At 45.5% G+C, this 16541-nt stretch overlaps 1 protein-coding gene and 1 long non-coding RNA gene across 2 annotated transcripts in view; one reads left to right on the top strand and one right to left on the bottom strand.

The window, feature by feature from the left end:
- Positions 1–9306, bottom strand: part of EGFR (epidermal growth factor receptor) — a 212292-nt gene extending 202986 nt beyond the window's left edge. The window contains 1 exon segment of the mRNA XM_043588477.1: positions 8969–9306. Within this exon segment, the coding sequence (XP_043444412.1) occupies positions 8969–9056 (88 nt within the window). The 5' untranslated portion in view covers positions 9057–9306.
- A 32-nt stretch (positions 9307–9338) lies between these two features.
- Positions 9339–13074, top strand: LOC122487678. The gene is made up of 2 exons (XR_006298436.1): positions 9339–10379; positions 10548–13074. It is a non-coding gene; the product is annotated as an uncharacterized LOC122487678 (long non-coding RNA).
- The last annotated feature ends 3467 nt before the right edge of the window (positions 13075–16541 follow it).

Below are 16541 nucleotides of genomic sequence, written 5' to 3'. Positions count from 1 at the left end.
ACGATAATTTAATTTCTAATGCTATATTAAAATCTATTTTTTAAAAAGGACCTTGCAAGTGAATACTAGAACACACCTAAAATAGTTTGTCTAATTTATCTTGCTCAAAACAATGTATCCATCCGCTATGGCTTGCAATATATAGGAATGAATCAGGAGACGCTGTAAATGCAGAGAAGCCATGGTGATGAAATTCCTCTGCAGTTGTCAGATATTGAATGTTTCTTGGTAAAGAAGCAAAACCAGGTTTTTGATGTTACAAAAAAATCCTGAAACCCTTTCTGAAATCTCATTCACGATGGTAAGAATTTTTCCAGGCGCACACGCCCACCCTTGAGGATTAGCACAGATTCAATAAATGATTGGTTTTTATTCCAGACTCTAAAATAGCAATAAATTTATGACTATGGGCAAAGAAACTAAAACACGCACAGTTTTTCACATAAAAATGTCAGTGTGTCATATCGGAGAGACTGATGATAGGCACTGCATTGATTTTCTACGAAACCTGGGGTGAAAGGACTTTCAAACAGTTCTAATGGAATCACATGTTAAGAAAACACAACCGCTAAGGGAGTCATGACATCACCCAGCACGTGCAGGCCTCCATGTGCAGAGCGGTACACCTTCAGGTATCACCTGTCTGGGTTTCTTTTTTATTATTATCTTTAAATTTTTTTAATGTTTGGGGCGCCTGGGTGGCACAGTCGGTTAAGCGTCCGACTTCAGCCAGGTCACGATCTCGCGGTCCGTGAGTTCGAGCCCCGCGTCCGGCTCTGGGCTGATGGCTCAGAGCCTGGAGCCTGTTTCCGATTCTGTGTCTCCCTCTCTCTCTGCCCCTCCCCCGTTCATGCTCTGTCTCTCTCTCTGTCCCCAAAATAAATAAACGTTGAAAAAAAATTAAAATTTTTTAATGTTTTATTTATTTTTGAGAGAGACAGGGTGTGAGAGGGGGAGGGGCAGAGAGAGAAGGAGACACCCACTCCTAAGCAGGCTCCGGGCTCTGAGTGCTCAGCACAGAGCTCCATGCAGGGCTCGAACCCTCGAACCGCGAGGTCATAACCTGAGCCAAAGTTGGACCCTTAACCGATTAAGTCACCCAGGCACCCGTGTATTTCTGGTTTTAAAATAAAATCCTTCAAAAATGCTCTTAAAACAACTGTGCAGCAAAACGGTCTAGAACCACTTGGATATTTCCTCTTGCATAAAGAGAGGCCTGAGTACCCAAGGTAGCACCAACAGCCACATGTTACCCTTTGTTTCCACATGATCTCTGCAAATAAACAGGTCAATTTGTGCAATTATCAACAATGAATCAGGACACAGATGTCTTCAAACTTACAAGTGGCAGGAGCTCAATTAATCTGAGAGACGTTTTCTGATTCAGTGTGATTCAAAGGGTATTTACTAAACGTCTAGAATTACCCAGACTTTTGTTTCCTTTCTCCCTTTGCTCTGTGGTAGGAGTCAAATCAAGAATGTAAAGTAATCATTTTTCTTATTCATAACAAGTTTTAGGGGCCAAGTCATGCTACTGGGAAGAATGTTAAAACTATCAACTATAATCCAGATTCTAGTTCAATTCTTCACATCCGGCCATAAGTTTTTTAAAAACTGCCATTTTCATTTTTAAATGTAAAATGTGCTACCTCTCAGGCACTTTACTTTTGACATTGTAAGTTTCCTCATGGTCGTTTAGAAACATAAAGCAGGAAATTCTAAAACTTTAGCCGGAGCTCTAATAAGACACTCACGTTTAGAAAATGACCAGTGATGGGCTTGCTGATGGATCGCCAAGTGCACAAACTGTCCGTCTGCTTTTCCCTTTGCCTGGAGACGGGCAAAATCTCATCGTTGAGATCCAGCTAAATGTTCTCTTTCTGAGAAACCTCCCCCCTCACAGAAATAGAATTAACCCCATTTTGGGGGCTCACACTGAAATCCCAAATCACACTTCTAATGAGATGTTGCATTACAATAGGTTCTCCCTGTTCAGCCCTTCCAAATGTGAGTGCTTCAAAGACAAGCCGTTATCCTATTCCCTTTAAACTTTCAGAACCCAGCATGAGGTCTGCGTGTAGTGTCTGTGGTTCTGGAACTGGCATGTGTCAGTGTCTGTGGGAGGGTTCGTGTTCTAGTATCCTGTTCAGAGGTCCAGGTAAAGGATCCAAGAATGTGCGTTTCTATCAGCTTTCTCAAAGTTTCTTGGGTAACACACTCTGGGAGGCACTGCAATAGACTTTTCGAGAATTCATGAGAAAAAAAAATCAACTTCGAGATGATTTACTAATGAAATATAACACTGTTCCTGGATCTTGAGGAAGCTCAGGCAGTGAGTCTGAGAACAAAGACAAAACTTCTTCTCTGCCAGAAGTGAAACACACTACTTAATGCACTCATCGGGATCACCTAGGAAATTTTTAAAAACACGTATGCTGGCACTCCTTCCCCTGGAAGTTTAGGGTGCTATGAGGCACACTATTTTTCATCCTCCTCCTGTGATTCTAAGGTACATTCAAGGTTCAAAAGCTACTGCTTAAAAAAAAAAGGAAAAAAGTCACCTCTAGTCTTTTCAGTTCAGTCCCTAACACACACACCAAGTAGTCTGATGCTGCCTTAGATACAACTGGGGGATACCCATCTAAGGATATGCAGTATCACACAAATAGGAATCCCAATGTACTTATACGCATAATATATTACTTATCAGTTGCTGATAACTGCAACTAATTGGGCTGGTAACCACAGCAGCCTAATGAAGAAAGAAGCTGGTAATCCAGAAGAACCCAGCCTGACTCAAAACAGATGGAGACAGTGAGCCTGAGACAGGCTGGAGGCGGGTTGTGTTATGGCCAAAGACAATGCCTGCAATTGAAACATCTAATAAAACACAATTCAAGGCCACGCTGCTCTCCTGGGCTCCAGACCTGTATACTCTACTGCCCCCTGGATTTTTCCATCTGAGCCCTTCACATCCCCCAGGCTGACTCTACTCCCCGCCCCCCCCCACCCCCACCCCCACCCCGGGAGCATTCACAACCTGTGAATGGCTACAGTGTTTACCCTGCCTTCCAAGTGAGAACTGCTGTGTGTCACCTGGGATTCCATGTTCCTTGCACTGGTTATACATTAACTGCCTCCAGGTCAGCCTGAGTCATTTTTTCTGCATCCTCGCTACTCCCTCTTCTGTATCTCTCCTGGCCCACAGGAATCACCTATCTCCCCATTTTTCACTGCAATCCGCTCCCCATGCTGCTGATAAAGTCCTCGTTCTTAAACCTCAAAGCCATCATGTGGGTTCTCAGCTGAGAACTCTCCCCAGTGAGCTCCCCTTCACAGGGGAGGACGGCAAAGCCCTTATGAACTGGAGCCTCCCCATCTCCCCCTTCTCTTCCCAGTGCACTAAATAACCAGTGCTCCTCAGACCTTTGCTACTACTGGCACTACTCTTGGGATGCCTTCCGACTATATTCTCCAGGGAAATACCTACAGCTCTCTGCAGGCTCAGATGAGTACACCCTTCCGTTGGGGGATATTCCCCTCTGCAGGTAGAATTAAAAGCAAAGACTAACACCAGAAGAATTTATCATCTTGTACAGAATCCTACCATTGCTTCTTTGATGTTGTTCTACACTTGTCACCTATAGATTCCTCTTTCCCGAACTGACTTCCAGATACTTAAGGGCAAGTGCCAACTCCGATTCATTCCTAAATCTCAAAATGTGGGTAGAAGAGTGTGAACTGCTCACTGTAGCTCAAACACAAAGGGGGTGGGGGGAGGAAATAAAGCAAATAAGAGCCTAAGTTGTAATAGGTAGCAATACTCGCCCTTATACTCAGAGGACAAACAATAGTGGTGAACTTAGGTAATTATTTCTACTAAATCAGGGCCAGGTGTGCTGGCCCACCAGCATGGGCTAGAACTTGGAGCTAAGAGGGAAATTTGATCCCCCTGTGTTAGCTTTCACGTACTACTTTCCGAAGCAAGCTGCTGAAATTTGGTAGGAGTAAAATTTATTTTAAGCGTATGCAATTCACAGATGCTTAGTCAACAGGGCCAGTCAGGCATTTGATATTATACTTCAGGGCCTTCAGAGATTAAAATGTCAAATCCAGCACTTAGCTTCTAACAGGGCTAAGTAAACAAGCTACCATTGCTCACTGGCCCTAGATATCCCTCCTGCTCCCAGCTGGCTCAGGGAACTTTCTAGACAACTGAATTCAGTGTGTCTATCTAAATGTGTAGGAAGGAGGCTGTACCTAACGACTCTGAAAAAGTGAAAATCTCAGTCAAACCGGTTATTTGACGTAAGACTGGATCCTTGCCCAAATTCAAACTAACCTGCTCATGGCCATGAGCTGGATGGCAGACTCAGATGTTGTGCAAAGAGCAACTGTGGGAATTGTCTTAGAAAAGACAACCTTTTAGGAGGAAAATGAAAAGGAAGGAATGAGCAGAAGTGCTGATGTCGAATAGGAATGGCCCACAAGAACAAGATTGATACTCTATTCCATGTGTGTTGATAGTGTGAGAATAAACCAGTAATAACTGAGGCCAAAAATGTCTTTTGTGACAATTTCAAATGTCCAAAAGTGACAGAAGGTAACAAAATGAAAGTAGTTCAGTACAGATCAGAGGAGCAGACTCTAGTTTTGAAACTGTGTACATGGAAACGATGCATGGGTGAACCATATTCTAGAATTTGGAGCTTTTCTCAAAACATACCTCTATTACTAAAAACCTAACTTTAAATAAGCCCGTTTCAACTGTACTAAGTCCAAATCAAAACACACACATAAACACACAACTTTCACAGCAAGCTACATGGCAAGGGCCAAATGATTTCCCAGGTGCGTCCTTCAACAAGCCGCACGTCCCCAACATTCTGATCCCATCTTAATCTCGGGACCTGGGGCACCAGGGTAGGGCTATCTTCTCTTAACATCCATAATCACCAACTTAATATTAGAGTTGGCTCGGACCTCCCGTCAGTAAAGTTTCAGACTAGCTGCTGGCCCTGGAACTTAGATCAAAGGGAAAAAAGAAAAAAAAAAGTACTTTCTTTTTAAACAGGGCGGAATCCTTCATCTTTTACTGACACTACCTCTAAAAACATTTCAAAACATGTTAGTGCTGTCACGCGGACCAAGTCTAATTATGTAGCACAGTGGATTCTGGCCATTGGTTTCTTCAAACTTAAGAATGAATTTTTGAAAAATTACAGACTATGAAACTAAATAGATACAGCCAGAAATAATGGTCAAAAACCTACTGGAGCTCAACCAGTTACTGCTAGACAGAGCTACCCACGGCTGTGAATGTATGATAGACACACAGACCCCTGGTCTCCTTTTCGGATTTGAAAAGCAATTTCCAAATACAGATCTTTCTTGACTTATAATGGAGTTATGTCACCATAAATTAGAAACATTAGTTGAAATGCTTTTATCATACCTAACATCGTAGCTTAGCCTAACCCACCTTAAACGTGCTCAGGACACTTACATTAGCCTACGGGTGGGTAAAGTCCTGAAACACAAAGCCCCTGTTTTATATGAAGTGTTGAATGTCTCATGTATCACGGGACAGGACTGTACCACATATCACTAGCCCGGGAAAAAGAAAAAACCCAAGTTTAAAATTCCAAGTCCTGTTTCTACTTCACATGCATCGATTTCACACCCTCATAAAACAAAAACAAAAACAAAAACAAAAACAAAAACAAAAACAAAAAAAACTGAGTTGAGCCATCGAAAATCTGGGTCCATCTGTACTTAATTAGGGACTTAAAGAATCACACTGTGGAAGCAACAGTAGAAACTATTAAAATCACCCCTGCCTCTTTTAGCCCATAATGTCTGGTACACTCTATACACTCAATAAACACTTCTTGAATTCAGAAATGAGGACTCAGGAGCCTGGAGCTGGTCGGTGAATGTCCACCTTGACTCAGAGCTGCAAGGAGAAGGCAGGTGTCCTGGCTTCAGGCCAGGACTGAACTGAACTTCCTCACATCTGAACTCCTTAGAGAAAGGCGGGGAGTGGATCCTCACTTGGGATACAATTCAAAATACCACCCAGCGTCTCTTCCAGAGCCTCTACCGTTCCATCCCCCCCCCCCCCCCCCCCCCAGCGATCTCCAACCTCACCACTGCTCTGGTGCCTGAGCTGCCGCTGCCTCCACAACAGGCAAGCAGAGCGACTACTGAGTACATGAGCAAGAGTCTAGACCACCGCACAGGCCGATGTTTGTTCCAAGTTTCACACAGAGTCCAATCCTAAAACGCGCCCGTTCCTGTGCTTTTCCTCCCTGCTCCCAGCCTCTGACATGAGACGTTCACACACACCTGACCTGGCTCTCCCAGGTGTCACACAAGGCAGTGCAGCTCAGTTAGGTGGTTGGGGGAGGGCAAGAGGGTGAGAAGGCCCGAGTTCGAATCCTGGTTCATTCCTACTAAATGTGGAGGTCGCTTTATTTCTCTGTACCTCAGTTTCCCCTTTTATAAACAGAATACCTGCCACATATGCTTAATGTAAGGAATAAAAGGACACTTAACACAGTGTTTGACAGTAGCAGGTGCAGTGAGAACAGAAGATAACCGTCTTAGACCGAACAAGTCTCTCTAAAATGAGCAGATTTTCCTGCACAACACTGACTGAATTTGATACGGGTCTTTAACACCTTTTGTAAAAATGTTTCACTTTATATTTTTAATGATTTGCCCTTTGAAATGGGTGTTTTAATGTTACTTTAACAGAATGACATTTGTCCGCCTACTCTCGCAATTTTATTCAGGAGCATTCTGTTTTAAGTGGATACGGGACAGTCAAATGAAGTGGTATTTATATTTTTCTCAGAAACAAATCTCCAAGCGATAATAGCAGTGTTCAAAGGGGTAACAAATAGCAAAGCGCTGTGAACATTTAAGTAAAAAAAAAAAAAAAAAAAAAAAAAAAAAAAAAAAAAAGTGATGCTTTGGAGGCCTTCCAAGAGTCCATTTAAAATTTTAAAAAGGAGGGGTCTCCTGTGACAGAGAGGGAGAGATACCACCTGCCTAAGAGGACCCAATTGCCAGCTTATTCAGGAGCAGGACCACAGCCCCCAGGGCTCATAGCAAAGTTGGAGACGGAGCCCTTCAGACTCCTTAGAGGACAGAAAGCTTGCCACCAGCTCTCTCAGTGAAAAGACTAATCCCTGATTACTGAAATCACCGCCCCCCACCTCCTTTTTCCTATATTCTGCAAGACTGTTAAAACTCCAGACATTCAAAAAGAGTTCCTTACATTGGCAGGTAATCTTTCCATACACTTCACCAGCTTCTCCTCTATGCCAATGATTTCCAAACCCGGCCACCCCACAGAATCACCAGAGGTGCTTTTTCTAACTCCTGAACACTCAGATTTCATCCCAGATCAATGAAATCAGAACGTCTGCGGGTGGGAGCCAGACATCAGTTTTCGTTTTGTTTTGTTTGGTTAAAATCCCAGGTGATTTTAACGTGCAACAAAGTTTGGGGAACCACTGGTCTATGCCTTACCGCTCCCCTAGCAAACTCACTCAGCTCCAGCCCCAACTCCCTATGCCAATGACATCAACAGCAAGTACAGACCTGACTCTTGGAACCCGGGTTGCTTGATTTTGAAATTGTGTAATTAAACCTTCTGAGGCATGTTTCTCATGTCAAGTGGGTTTATGGTCGGTAGTCACGAAGCCAGACTCGCTCATGTTTGGTCTGGACATTTGGCACACATGAACCACGGACATCAATTCCACCACCACCCCCCTCCCGCTTTTTTAAATTATGTTTAATATTTTGGTTGGCCCAATGTCAAATTCTTCAAAAAGCTAAAGGAAACATCCCAAAGAGAAAATCTCGGGATTTTGATTAGGAAAGTTTGCTGTGAGCCTTATTTTGAAAAACCGTGGGGACCTGACCAGGATGGGTCCCGCCCCTAGGAAGTCCCCGCAGCAGGACCCAGCTGTCCCGTGGCTGCTGGCCCCACCTCTGGGTCCGGCTCCACAGCAAAACCTGCAACCAAAGGGCTGCAGGTGGGGACAAATCTCAGGAGTTCCCGTGAAGCGACGAGTTCACAAAAGCCCATGGACCCGAGGGGCGTGGATGCCTGGGAGGGAGCCCTGGGCTGTCGCGGAGCCTGACCGATAGGAGGACCCACAGCAGGGCGAGCGTCGGGGGTCTGCGCCCACGGGGTGGGTCCGACCCCACCCCCTTTTTGCCTAAGAGGAAACGAAGCCCCCGGTTCCCTGTAGCCACGGGTTGAGGCAGACATGAGACGCTCGGGCGTCTCACTCAGGTCAGCACCACACCTAGGAAAAGGGCTTGCAGGGTCCTGCGACGTGGGCCTGGCAACGCTGGCAGGGCCAGGGCCGGCGGGGTGGCTTAAGTGCGAGACGCGGGTGTAGGCAAGATGTGAGGTGGGTCTGCTCGGGAAACCGCCCGTCCTAGGAGGTCCGAGAGGGGTGCGATGGATTCCCGGGGGCTGTTCCCTAGCTTCCCTAACACCCCCCCCCCCCCCGGGCACGCGTCCCCCGGCCCGGCCTCCCCCGGAGGACAGCGCGGGGCGCACGTGCGGGAACGCGAGCCGGCACCGCGGGAACCAGAGCCGCCCCGCGCCAAGTGTGTGCGCTCGGACACGGAGCCCGCGCGGGAGGCCAAGGAAGTGAGGACAGAAAGTTGCGAGCGCTCCGGGCCGCCGAGCTCCGGCCCGCGGCTCCCACACCCCGCCCGCAGCCCCGCTGCCCCGCGCAGGGAGCCTCGGGTCCCGGGCCGCCTCTGCCTCGCCCAGCCCAGAAACGAAACGTCCAGTTCCTCCCACGGTCCCGGCCAGCAGCGCAGCTGATCCTCAAGGAAACAGGAAAGGAGGGGCGGGCGGCGCGGGACGCCGAGCCGGTGCGGCGGGTGCGGGCCGGGCCGGCTGCGGCTCGGGGCCGGCGGGACTCGCCCTTACCTTTCTTCTCCTCCAGCGCCGGACTCGCCTGGAAGTGCGCAGCCAGCAGCAGCAGGAGCGCGGCTCCCGCGGTCCCGGAGGGTCGCATCGCTGCCCCCCTGCTCCGGCTCCGGGTCTCCGCAGTGAGTCGCGAGCGAGTCGGACGGCCGTGCGTGGCGAGGCGAGACTCGGGTGGACGCGGAGGTGGCCTGTCGTCCGGTCTGCGAGGCGGTGGCCGCCGGGGCTCGCTCGGGACCAGCTCGGCACCCGCTCGGACTCGGGCCGCCTTGGCCGCGGGCGTGCACACCGTGCCGGGGGCGGAGGCTGCTGCCGCGGCGCTGCGCCGGGGGCTGCCCAGACGTCTAGCTCGCGGGGGCGGGGGCCGGGGAGGCTGGGCTGGAAGGAGGAGGGACCAGGCGGAGGAGGAGGGATCGGGAGGAGCAGAGGAGGAGCAGAAAGCGCGGAGAAGGGAGGAAGAACCGGCAGTTTGGACCTCGGGCGGGCGGCGACTAGAGGTGGCGGACAGCGGTGGCCCGCGTGGGGTCCAAGCGCTCGGGGCAGGGCTGGGGTGGCGGCAGGAGGCGATGTCCTGGAGCCGAGCGGGTGCCCTCAGGACGTTCCCTGCGCTGTCCCTCAGGACCCGGAGCTCGCGGACTCGAGCAGTTACTCAGTGACCCAGCCTCCGTGGAGCCAAATTTGTACCAGGGTTCCCATTTCCGCCTTTCGTCCCTCCAACCTGCGGAGCAAACTTGTACCAGCTCCGGGGCAAACTGGTCGAGCCTTAGGCCCAAGACCGGGTAACGGCAGGAATGGAAAACCATCCCTTTATTCTGGCCCCCAACTCCTCCACAGCACCCCGGGACCCTAGTGGGGGTCAGAGGCTGGCCTGGCCACGCTGCGCCTGCGTGGCGGGAGTGCCAGGCTGCTGACATGGGAACTCTCAAGTCTGAGGACCTTTCACATCCCGTCGAGCAACCTAGAAATCGGCTGGAATGAGGGCACCCAACTCCTGGCTCAGAGACGGGCCTTGGAAAATATTAGTTGAATGAATGCATGAGTACCGACAGAGTCCACAGCATTTCGTATCAACCAGCCACGGGGACCTGAAAAGCAAATGTGCTTGGTAAATTATTTCGCAAACAACAGGGCTTCTAATGAAGACAACACAAACGCTAGTGGAGACACACCTCTCTGCCACAACCAGGCCTCTCAAGCAGGAGGAACGACGGGGAAATTCACTAAGGGTTTGGCCAGAAGAAATCAGACGTTCTCTGGCAGCAGAAACTTGAGCGACATTTCTTTTTCAGAGTACAGTCTCCTTCCTAGACCTGACAGATACCTGCAGGCCCCACTCTACAACTGGATTCCCTCCTCTCCACACAAGATTCACTAGTGACATTCGGATCTGATTCAGCTCTGGCCTCCCCACTGTGTAAGTAGGAATTACTAACCTAAAGTAAGTGGAGTTAAAGCTCAGAAACTTCCTGTCGCTGGAGGAGGGGTCCAGGGCACAGGGCCCCTCACCATCCATAGAACCTATATATATTTTTCACCTGAATTTAGAGTCATTCTCATTTGTTCCTTTGTTTTAACAAATCAGGACAACCACTGAGCCTTCTGAACTCACTCAGCCCCTGGATGGGGAAGGCTATGAAGATTCTGCAGGCCATGTTTTAGTTCCCTCCACATGTTCCAAACAAGGACTGAAAGCACTTTGCAAAGAAACACAGCTACAGAAGCATCCCAAACTGGAGGAGAGCAAACCAGAAACACCACAGGGGAACCTGGAATGAAGCTGGAATGGCGTCTTACAGAAGATTTGCACACAGCAAAGTTCGGTGCGTTTACTTAACAAGGCCACGGATTTGACTCTAAGGCGTCTGTCAAGGAAATATGATGGGTGGCACAAATCATATTGTCCATAAGTTAAAACACTAATCAATTGAAGCTTCAACTAATTTTTAAGACCGCATAGCAATTTCTTCCAGGGACTCCTCAAAAGAAGACAATGTACAAAGACTTCAGAATTCTTAGTAGCCACCTTTTTGTAATAGTACTAAGCTTTCTAGAGCTATTTTGTTCCAATGACCTTTGATATATGATGGCATCTCAGGAAGCAAAGCTTTATGAAAACAATTACTCAAGGAGGCAGTGGGACACTTCAGGCACACAATCTGATATTGGGTTGATCCCAAGGAATGGAGAGGACTGGGGAGGAAGGGGTAACCTTCACATCCTCCTGGGGCACCTGTCTCAAGTTTCAGTTTCTGCCCTGAGTTTGTGATGGAAGGGGTGACGTTCCAGATGATTTTGTGCTCTTTGGCAGGTACGTGGAGTGTCCTGATAATGTGTTATTTGTGAAGTGAAAAACCATATGGCCAAGCTGGCAGAAATGACATCCTCTCAAGAGAATACAGCTTCGCCCAGACTGGGCCTTGCGTAAAGGGTTCCCAGGCACTCAGTCTCTGCAGAGAGTGCTCCTGGGGCATGTCTTGGGCCCCACACCACCACCACCACCACCATACGAATAGCAGAGGCAACCCCAACTCCGTGCTAAGTACTGATCAGAAATGAGCTCATCTGATTACCCATTAGTTAGGTTATACGGTGTTTGCCTTTTACAGCAAGATGACACTGGCTTGGAGAAGTTAAATAAATAATTTTCCCCAAAAGTCCCAAAGTAAGATTTGCTAGTCATGAAGCCAGCCTTGAATCCAGATCCAGGCTGTGTCCTCCATCATTCAATTACGACATTTCAAATGGAGACATCAGGACCCTAAATTGTGTTTCAGGATATCTTGGCAAGTTTTTAGAGAAGTTACAACCAAAATTGCTGCTTGACCAAAAAATTTCTGGATAAAGCATCCGTGCATACCATCTTGGCAAGTATGTACTGAGACCCCAGTACTTACCACATTAAGTCTCATATGGTCTACCAATTTTCACGACACAGGCTGTCCGTTCTCTTGGCCAGCTACAAATCGGAAACTCTTTTCTTCCTCTTACGAGCAGTCTTCCTCTTAGAAGAACTTCCTGAGTATTTTAAGTAAGAGCTTAATCTTTTCTAGAAGGAACGTGGTGGTGGGTCCTCTGCAACCACACACCCTGTGGAAAGGGAAGAGAAACAAATTATTTGACAGAATAGAGAAAGGAGGGCCTCAAATACTTTAAGTTCCTTCTCGGGCAAACCTGAGGCAAAAGGTCTTTGACCACCTGTTTTCTCTGGCCTTTTAAGGCAAAGCAAGGATTGGTGACGAAAAACACCTGATTGGCAGATTTCAAAATTTTTAAAGATAGTCTTTATAAACTACTAGAGCAATTGAAAAGTGGAATGAGCCGCCTCTGAATGGAATGGTTTCTTATCCTTAGAAAGCTTGGTATGTATGAGCAGTGCTAAGGGAGGCTGTGAGTTAAGGACTGAACCAGGTCCCTTCCAATCCTAAAATTCCAAAAGAGCATGTATTTCTAAAATACGTTTCCAATGTTCATCCATTCAACAGCTCTTCTGAAGATTTATTTTAAGAAGATGCAAGAATTCAGTAACAGGGTTGCCTCTGGGGAGGAAGATTTGTTAGCTGGGGGTCAGGGGTTGGAAGGAGGCCTATTTTTCAACTGTCCTTTTATACCTTTGCAATTTTGTACTGTGAACAGTACCTATTTCTGTAAGGTGAGGGTCAGTGACCTCAGTAGGCCTGCTGCTGAGGGGGTGGGGGTGGGGGGGGGTAGTTCCTAGTTACAGACATTCTTCCTTTCCTCAGCCATTTATTCTCTCCCTTTGAGTCAAGTTATTTGCATTTGACTCTGAGTTGAGAGCCATCTCTGGCAGAGAGTAGGGAAGAAGCTGCTGCTTTTTTGGGGATAATATGGCTAGCACAAAACTGCTGAAGCATTCATTTGTCATTAGTATTCTTATTAGCATTATATGTCATTAGTATTCTTCATTATCTCTAGGGTTGAGGGTTACGTAATGCTTGAAAAGCAGGATCACATTTCTGAATGCTAGTTTCTAGCATTGTTGAGATGTTTGTTAATTACTTTGCAAAGGATCTTGTAGGAAGCTTCTGGACACTGCACAATGTTTTGCCCATGTTAACAGTTCCAAAGTGAGATTAAATAATTTTGTCCAAGGTATTACTGCTTCTCTCAGGGATAGTTATAAGTGAAAGCATTAGCCTCAGGGTTATAGCTAGTGGCCTGAAGACCAAGTTCAGGATGTGGCTTCTGTGGCCCATTCAATAGTTATTTTAATCGAATTAACAGCAACATTTAAAAATCAGGACATTTCATATTTAAAATATGGATTTTGTGTTTCTTTTTTTAATGTTTTTTATTTTTGAGAGAGAGAGAGTGAGTGGTGGAGGGTCAAAGAGAGAGAGAGAGAGAAACACAGAATCTGAAGTGGCTTCAGGCTCTGAGCCATCGGCACAGAGCCTGACGTGGGGAACCTCGAGATCATGACCTGAGCCAAAGTCCGATGTTTAATAGACTGAGCCGCCCAGGTGCCCCAGATTTTATGTTCCTCCTGAAAACCGGGAAGTGCTGGCCAACTGTGTCTTCTTTCAAGCGAGATGGCAATGTGCTGGGTCATAGCTGCCCCCTTCAGAAAGGACATCAAGTCTCTAGCTCACAATGACACCAGCTGGATTCATCAGTCCATGGATCTTCATGGCTACTGCAGACATTCAAGTTTACAGCTGTGTCCTTCCCAGTTAAAGGATGCTAATGCCAATGATGCATTAGGTATGGTTCTCATCTCTGGTTTTCCTTACCTTCCCTTCTCTCTCCGGCTCATCCTCGCTCACCTCATGAGTATGCCTATGCATTTGTGGATAGATTTCGGTCCGAGTCATAATACATAGCATATCAAGATAGACCTCACTTTAAATTAGCATATTTCAAACATTAGCATATTTCTATTTTTTTTCCAAAAAACGCAAATGTTTATCGCAGCTGATGCTTATACCATTATCATGGTTGACATTCTATAGGCATATATATGTATGTAATATATATGTCAATTAAAAATTATTGGAGACAAATAGAGTCCTACTGTAGGATAAAGAAAGAAGGACCTTCTCAATGGATGGTTGTATGTACAGTGACCATGTACTGTGAGCTGACCTGTGCTAATGTTGGAGAAAATCGGGGGTAGGAGGTAAGGGCTTAGAAGGCTGTGTGGACAAAATATTATTGCAAATCAGCAAGTTTTGCCCAGCTTATCTGTCTATAATAAACTGTAATGCATGATAGAATATGTGCTTCATAAGGAAACAACTAAGGAGACATTTTGAGGTATTTTAGCTATTTATAAGTTAATATTGTTATTTTAATTTATTTGTATTTATTATTTTCATTTATTTATATTTAATTTTTATTTTAATTAATATAATTGTGTCTCTTCTCTTGTAAGAAAGAGACAAAGACCTATTGTCAAGCTTAGCTTCTTCTAAACAGGAATTCAGGGCACTTCACAAAGTGAGAGAATTGTGTCACTTTATTTTCCTTCATACGGAATATAGAGGAAATGAATGAAGGATTGATCTGTACTAAAGAAGGAAAAAAAATCGCTTTTGAGGGGGTCTCCAGAAGTTAGATTCAAAGTGGCATTTTAATTTTTCTTTAAGATTTTATTTTTTTAAGTAATCTCTACACCCAGCATGAGGCTTGAACTCACGACCCCGAGATCAAGAGTCACATGCTGTACCCACTGAGCCAGCCAGGTACCCTTCAAAGTGGCATTTCTAGATGATGGCAGGGTCTGTAGGGTCTGTAAGGAGTAGGATGTTGTAGATTAAAAATGATCAACAGAGCTGGAGAAATCCAAGTTAATTGCTCTTCTATTTCTGCAATTCAATGGAAAATTAGAAATTATTGCAGTTGTTAATCTGTAGAACTGAGCCACAAGAAAGCCTGAGTCAAGGCTCAGATTGGGCAGGGACATCAGAGAGAGGGCCCTGCCATTTTGCAGATGACAGGGTGAGCACCTTGTCCAAATGAATTGTTTCAAGGAGGGGAAGGACTAATAATATTTCAGTAGTAAAATAAAACACAAAGGAGTTCTCAGGGTTGTTAGCTATTTTATTAAAATTCACAGTTGGAGAAAATGGCATTTACTGTCTGCTCAGTGAGTCTGAAGTACCCTACTCAGAGGTCGGGTACCAGTTCCTGCTCTCATAGAAATTATAAGCAGCCTGTAAATGGTCACCTAGACGAACCAGATGTGTGTGTATGTAAGAAAAAGAACCTTTCTACCTTAATCATCAATTTCACTGATTTCTAAATGCCACCACCAAAAAAAAAAAAAATAGGATGTTTTGCTATTCCACTATAAAAATGAATTCTCAATGCTTGCATTGAAATTTAGGGAAATTACTATGTCATTGGAGATTAGTGAGTTGTTCTGACAATGTGCCATTTAGTTTTGTTACCTGGTGAGCTAATTGGGCAAGTGCCCGCTGCCTTTCCTTCTTGGGCAAGTAACCTAGCCTGAGAACAATCCATGGTAGCCAATGGGGAAAAAATGTAGAGTGTGTCCCTCAGGATCTGGCTACCCCAACCCCCAAGGGAGAGTGGTACTTTCTGGTCCCCTGGAAGTCAGCTGCGTGATATGGTAATGTAGGGAAACACGTCACTTCTGGGCAGAAGCTCTCAGAAGCCGGGCACCCCTTCTGTCACAGGTGTTCCTTTGACACCTCTCCCTCTATCTTGTTGGCCGGTAATGCTCCAGAGAGTGGCTTCCTCCTCAACCTGGGCCTGGAGTGGAATTGATGGCAGAGAGTAGATCCTTCTGCGGGGGACACATAGGTCACATCTACATGATGGGCATGAAACGTGCCAGGCAATGATCCCTTTATCAGGCTATCAGAATTTTCAGGTTGTTTTTTACTCCCTCATACACTAATATAATTTATAAAAGAAGTATTCAACCCCTAATTAAATATTTGTAGATTTTATGTATACTTTATATTAAATTATTTTTGTTTGCTATACATTCATATATATGTCTCTATAATATATACATATTACTATTCTGTATATATTGTATACACACAAATATATATAAATATATATTAAATATATAAATATATATAATATTTATATATATAAAATATATATATATTTAACTTGGGAGGGATATGGAATAACCATATGATGTAAAAATTGCCATAAACTAAATGTGACTTTGAGCATGCTTTATTTTTTTCAATCTCTCCAAAGCCTTAGTTTTTTTTTTCTCTGTAAATTGTCATAAATATTTGCCCCACAGGTTTGTTATGACTTGAAATAATGTAGGCACCTAGCACAGGGCAGTTGACAAAACCTACCATGTACATGTGTTCTTGGAACTATGGTTTGCATATATAACATTCTTTCATTTCCCTGGAGATTTTCTAAGCTTTCTGTATTTGCAGACAGCAGTAAACAAAGACAGTTCACTGGCTCTGCTCTGAGCCCCCTGCCGTGAAGTGCACTCCATTAGATTTATCCGTCAGTTGGTCTTTATGGTCATATGAACAATCTAAACATAGAATTAGTGTTGTTTTTCGTTTTGTTCTGTTTGTTTGTTTTTTTTTTTTTTTTGATTACAAAAAAA

The sequence above is a fragment of the Prionailurus bengalensis genome, chromosome A2, assembly GCF_016509475.1.
Source record: "Prionailurus bengalensis isolate Pbe53 chromosome A2, Fcat_Pben_1.1_paternal_pri, whole genome shotgun sequence".
Lineage (NCBI taxonomy): Eukaryota > Metazoa > Chordata > Mammalia > Carnivora > Felidae > Prionailurus > Prionailurus bengalensis.
The sequence above is the reverse complement of the archived record's forward strand: the minus strand, read 5'-3'. Positions and strand labels throughout refer to the sequence as shown.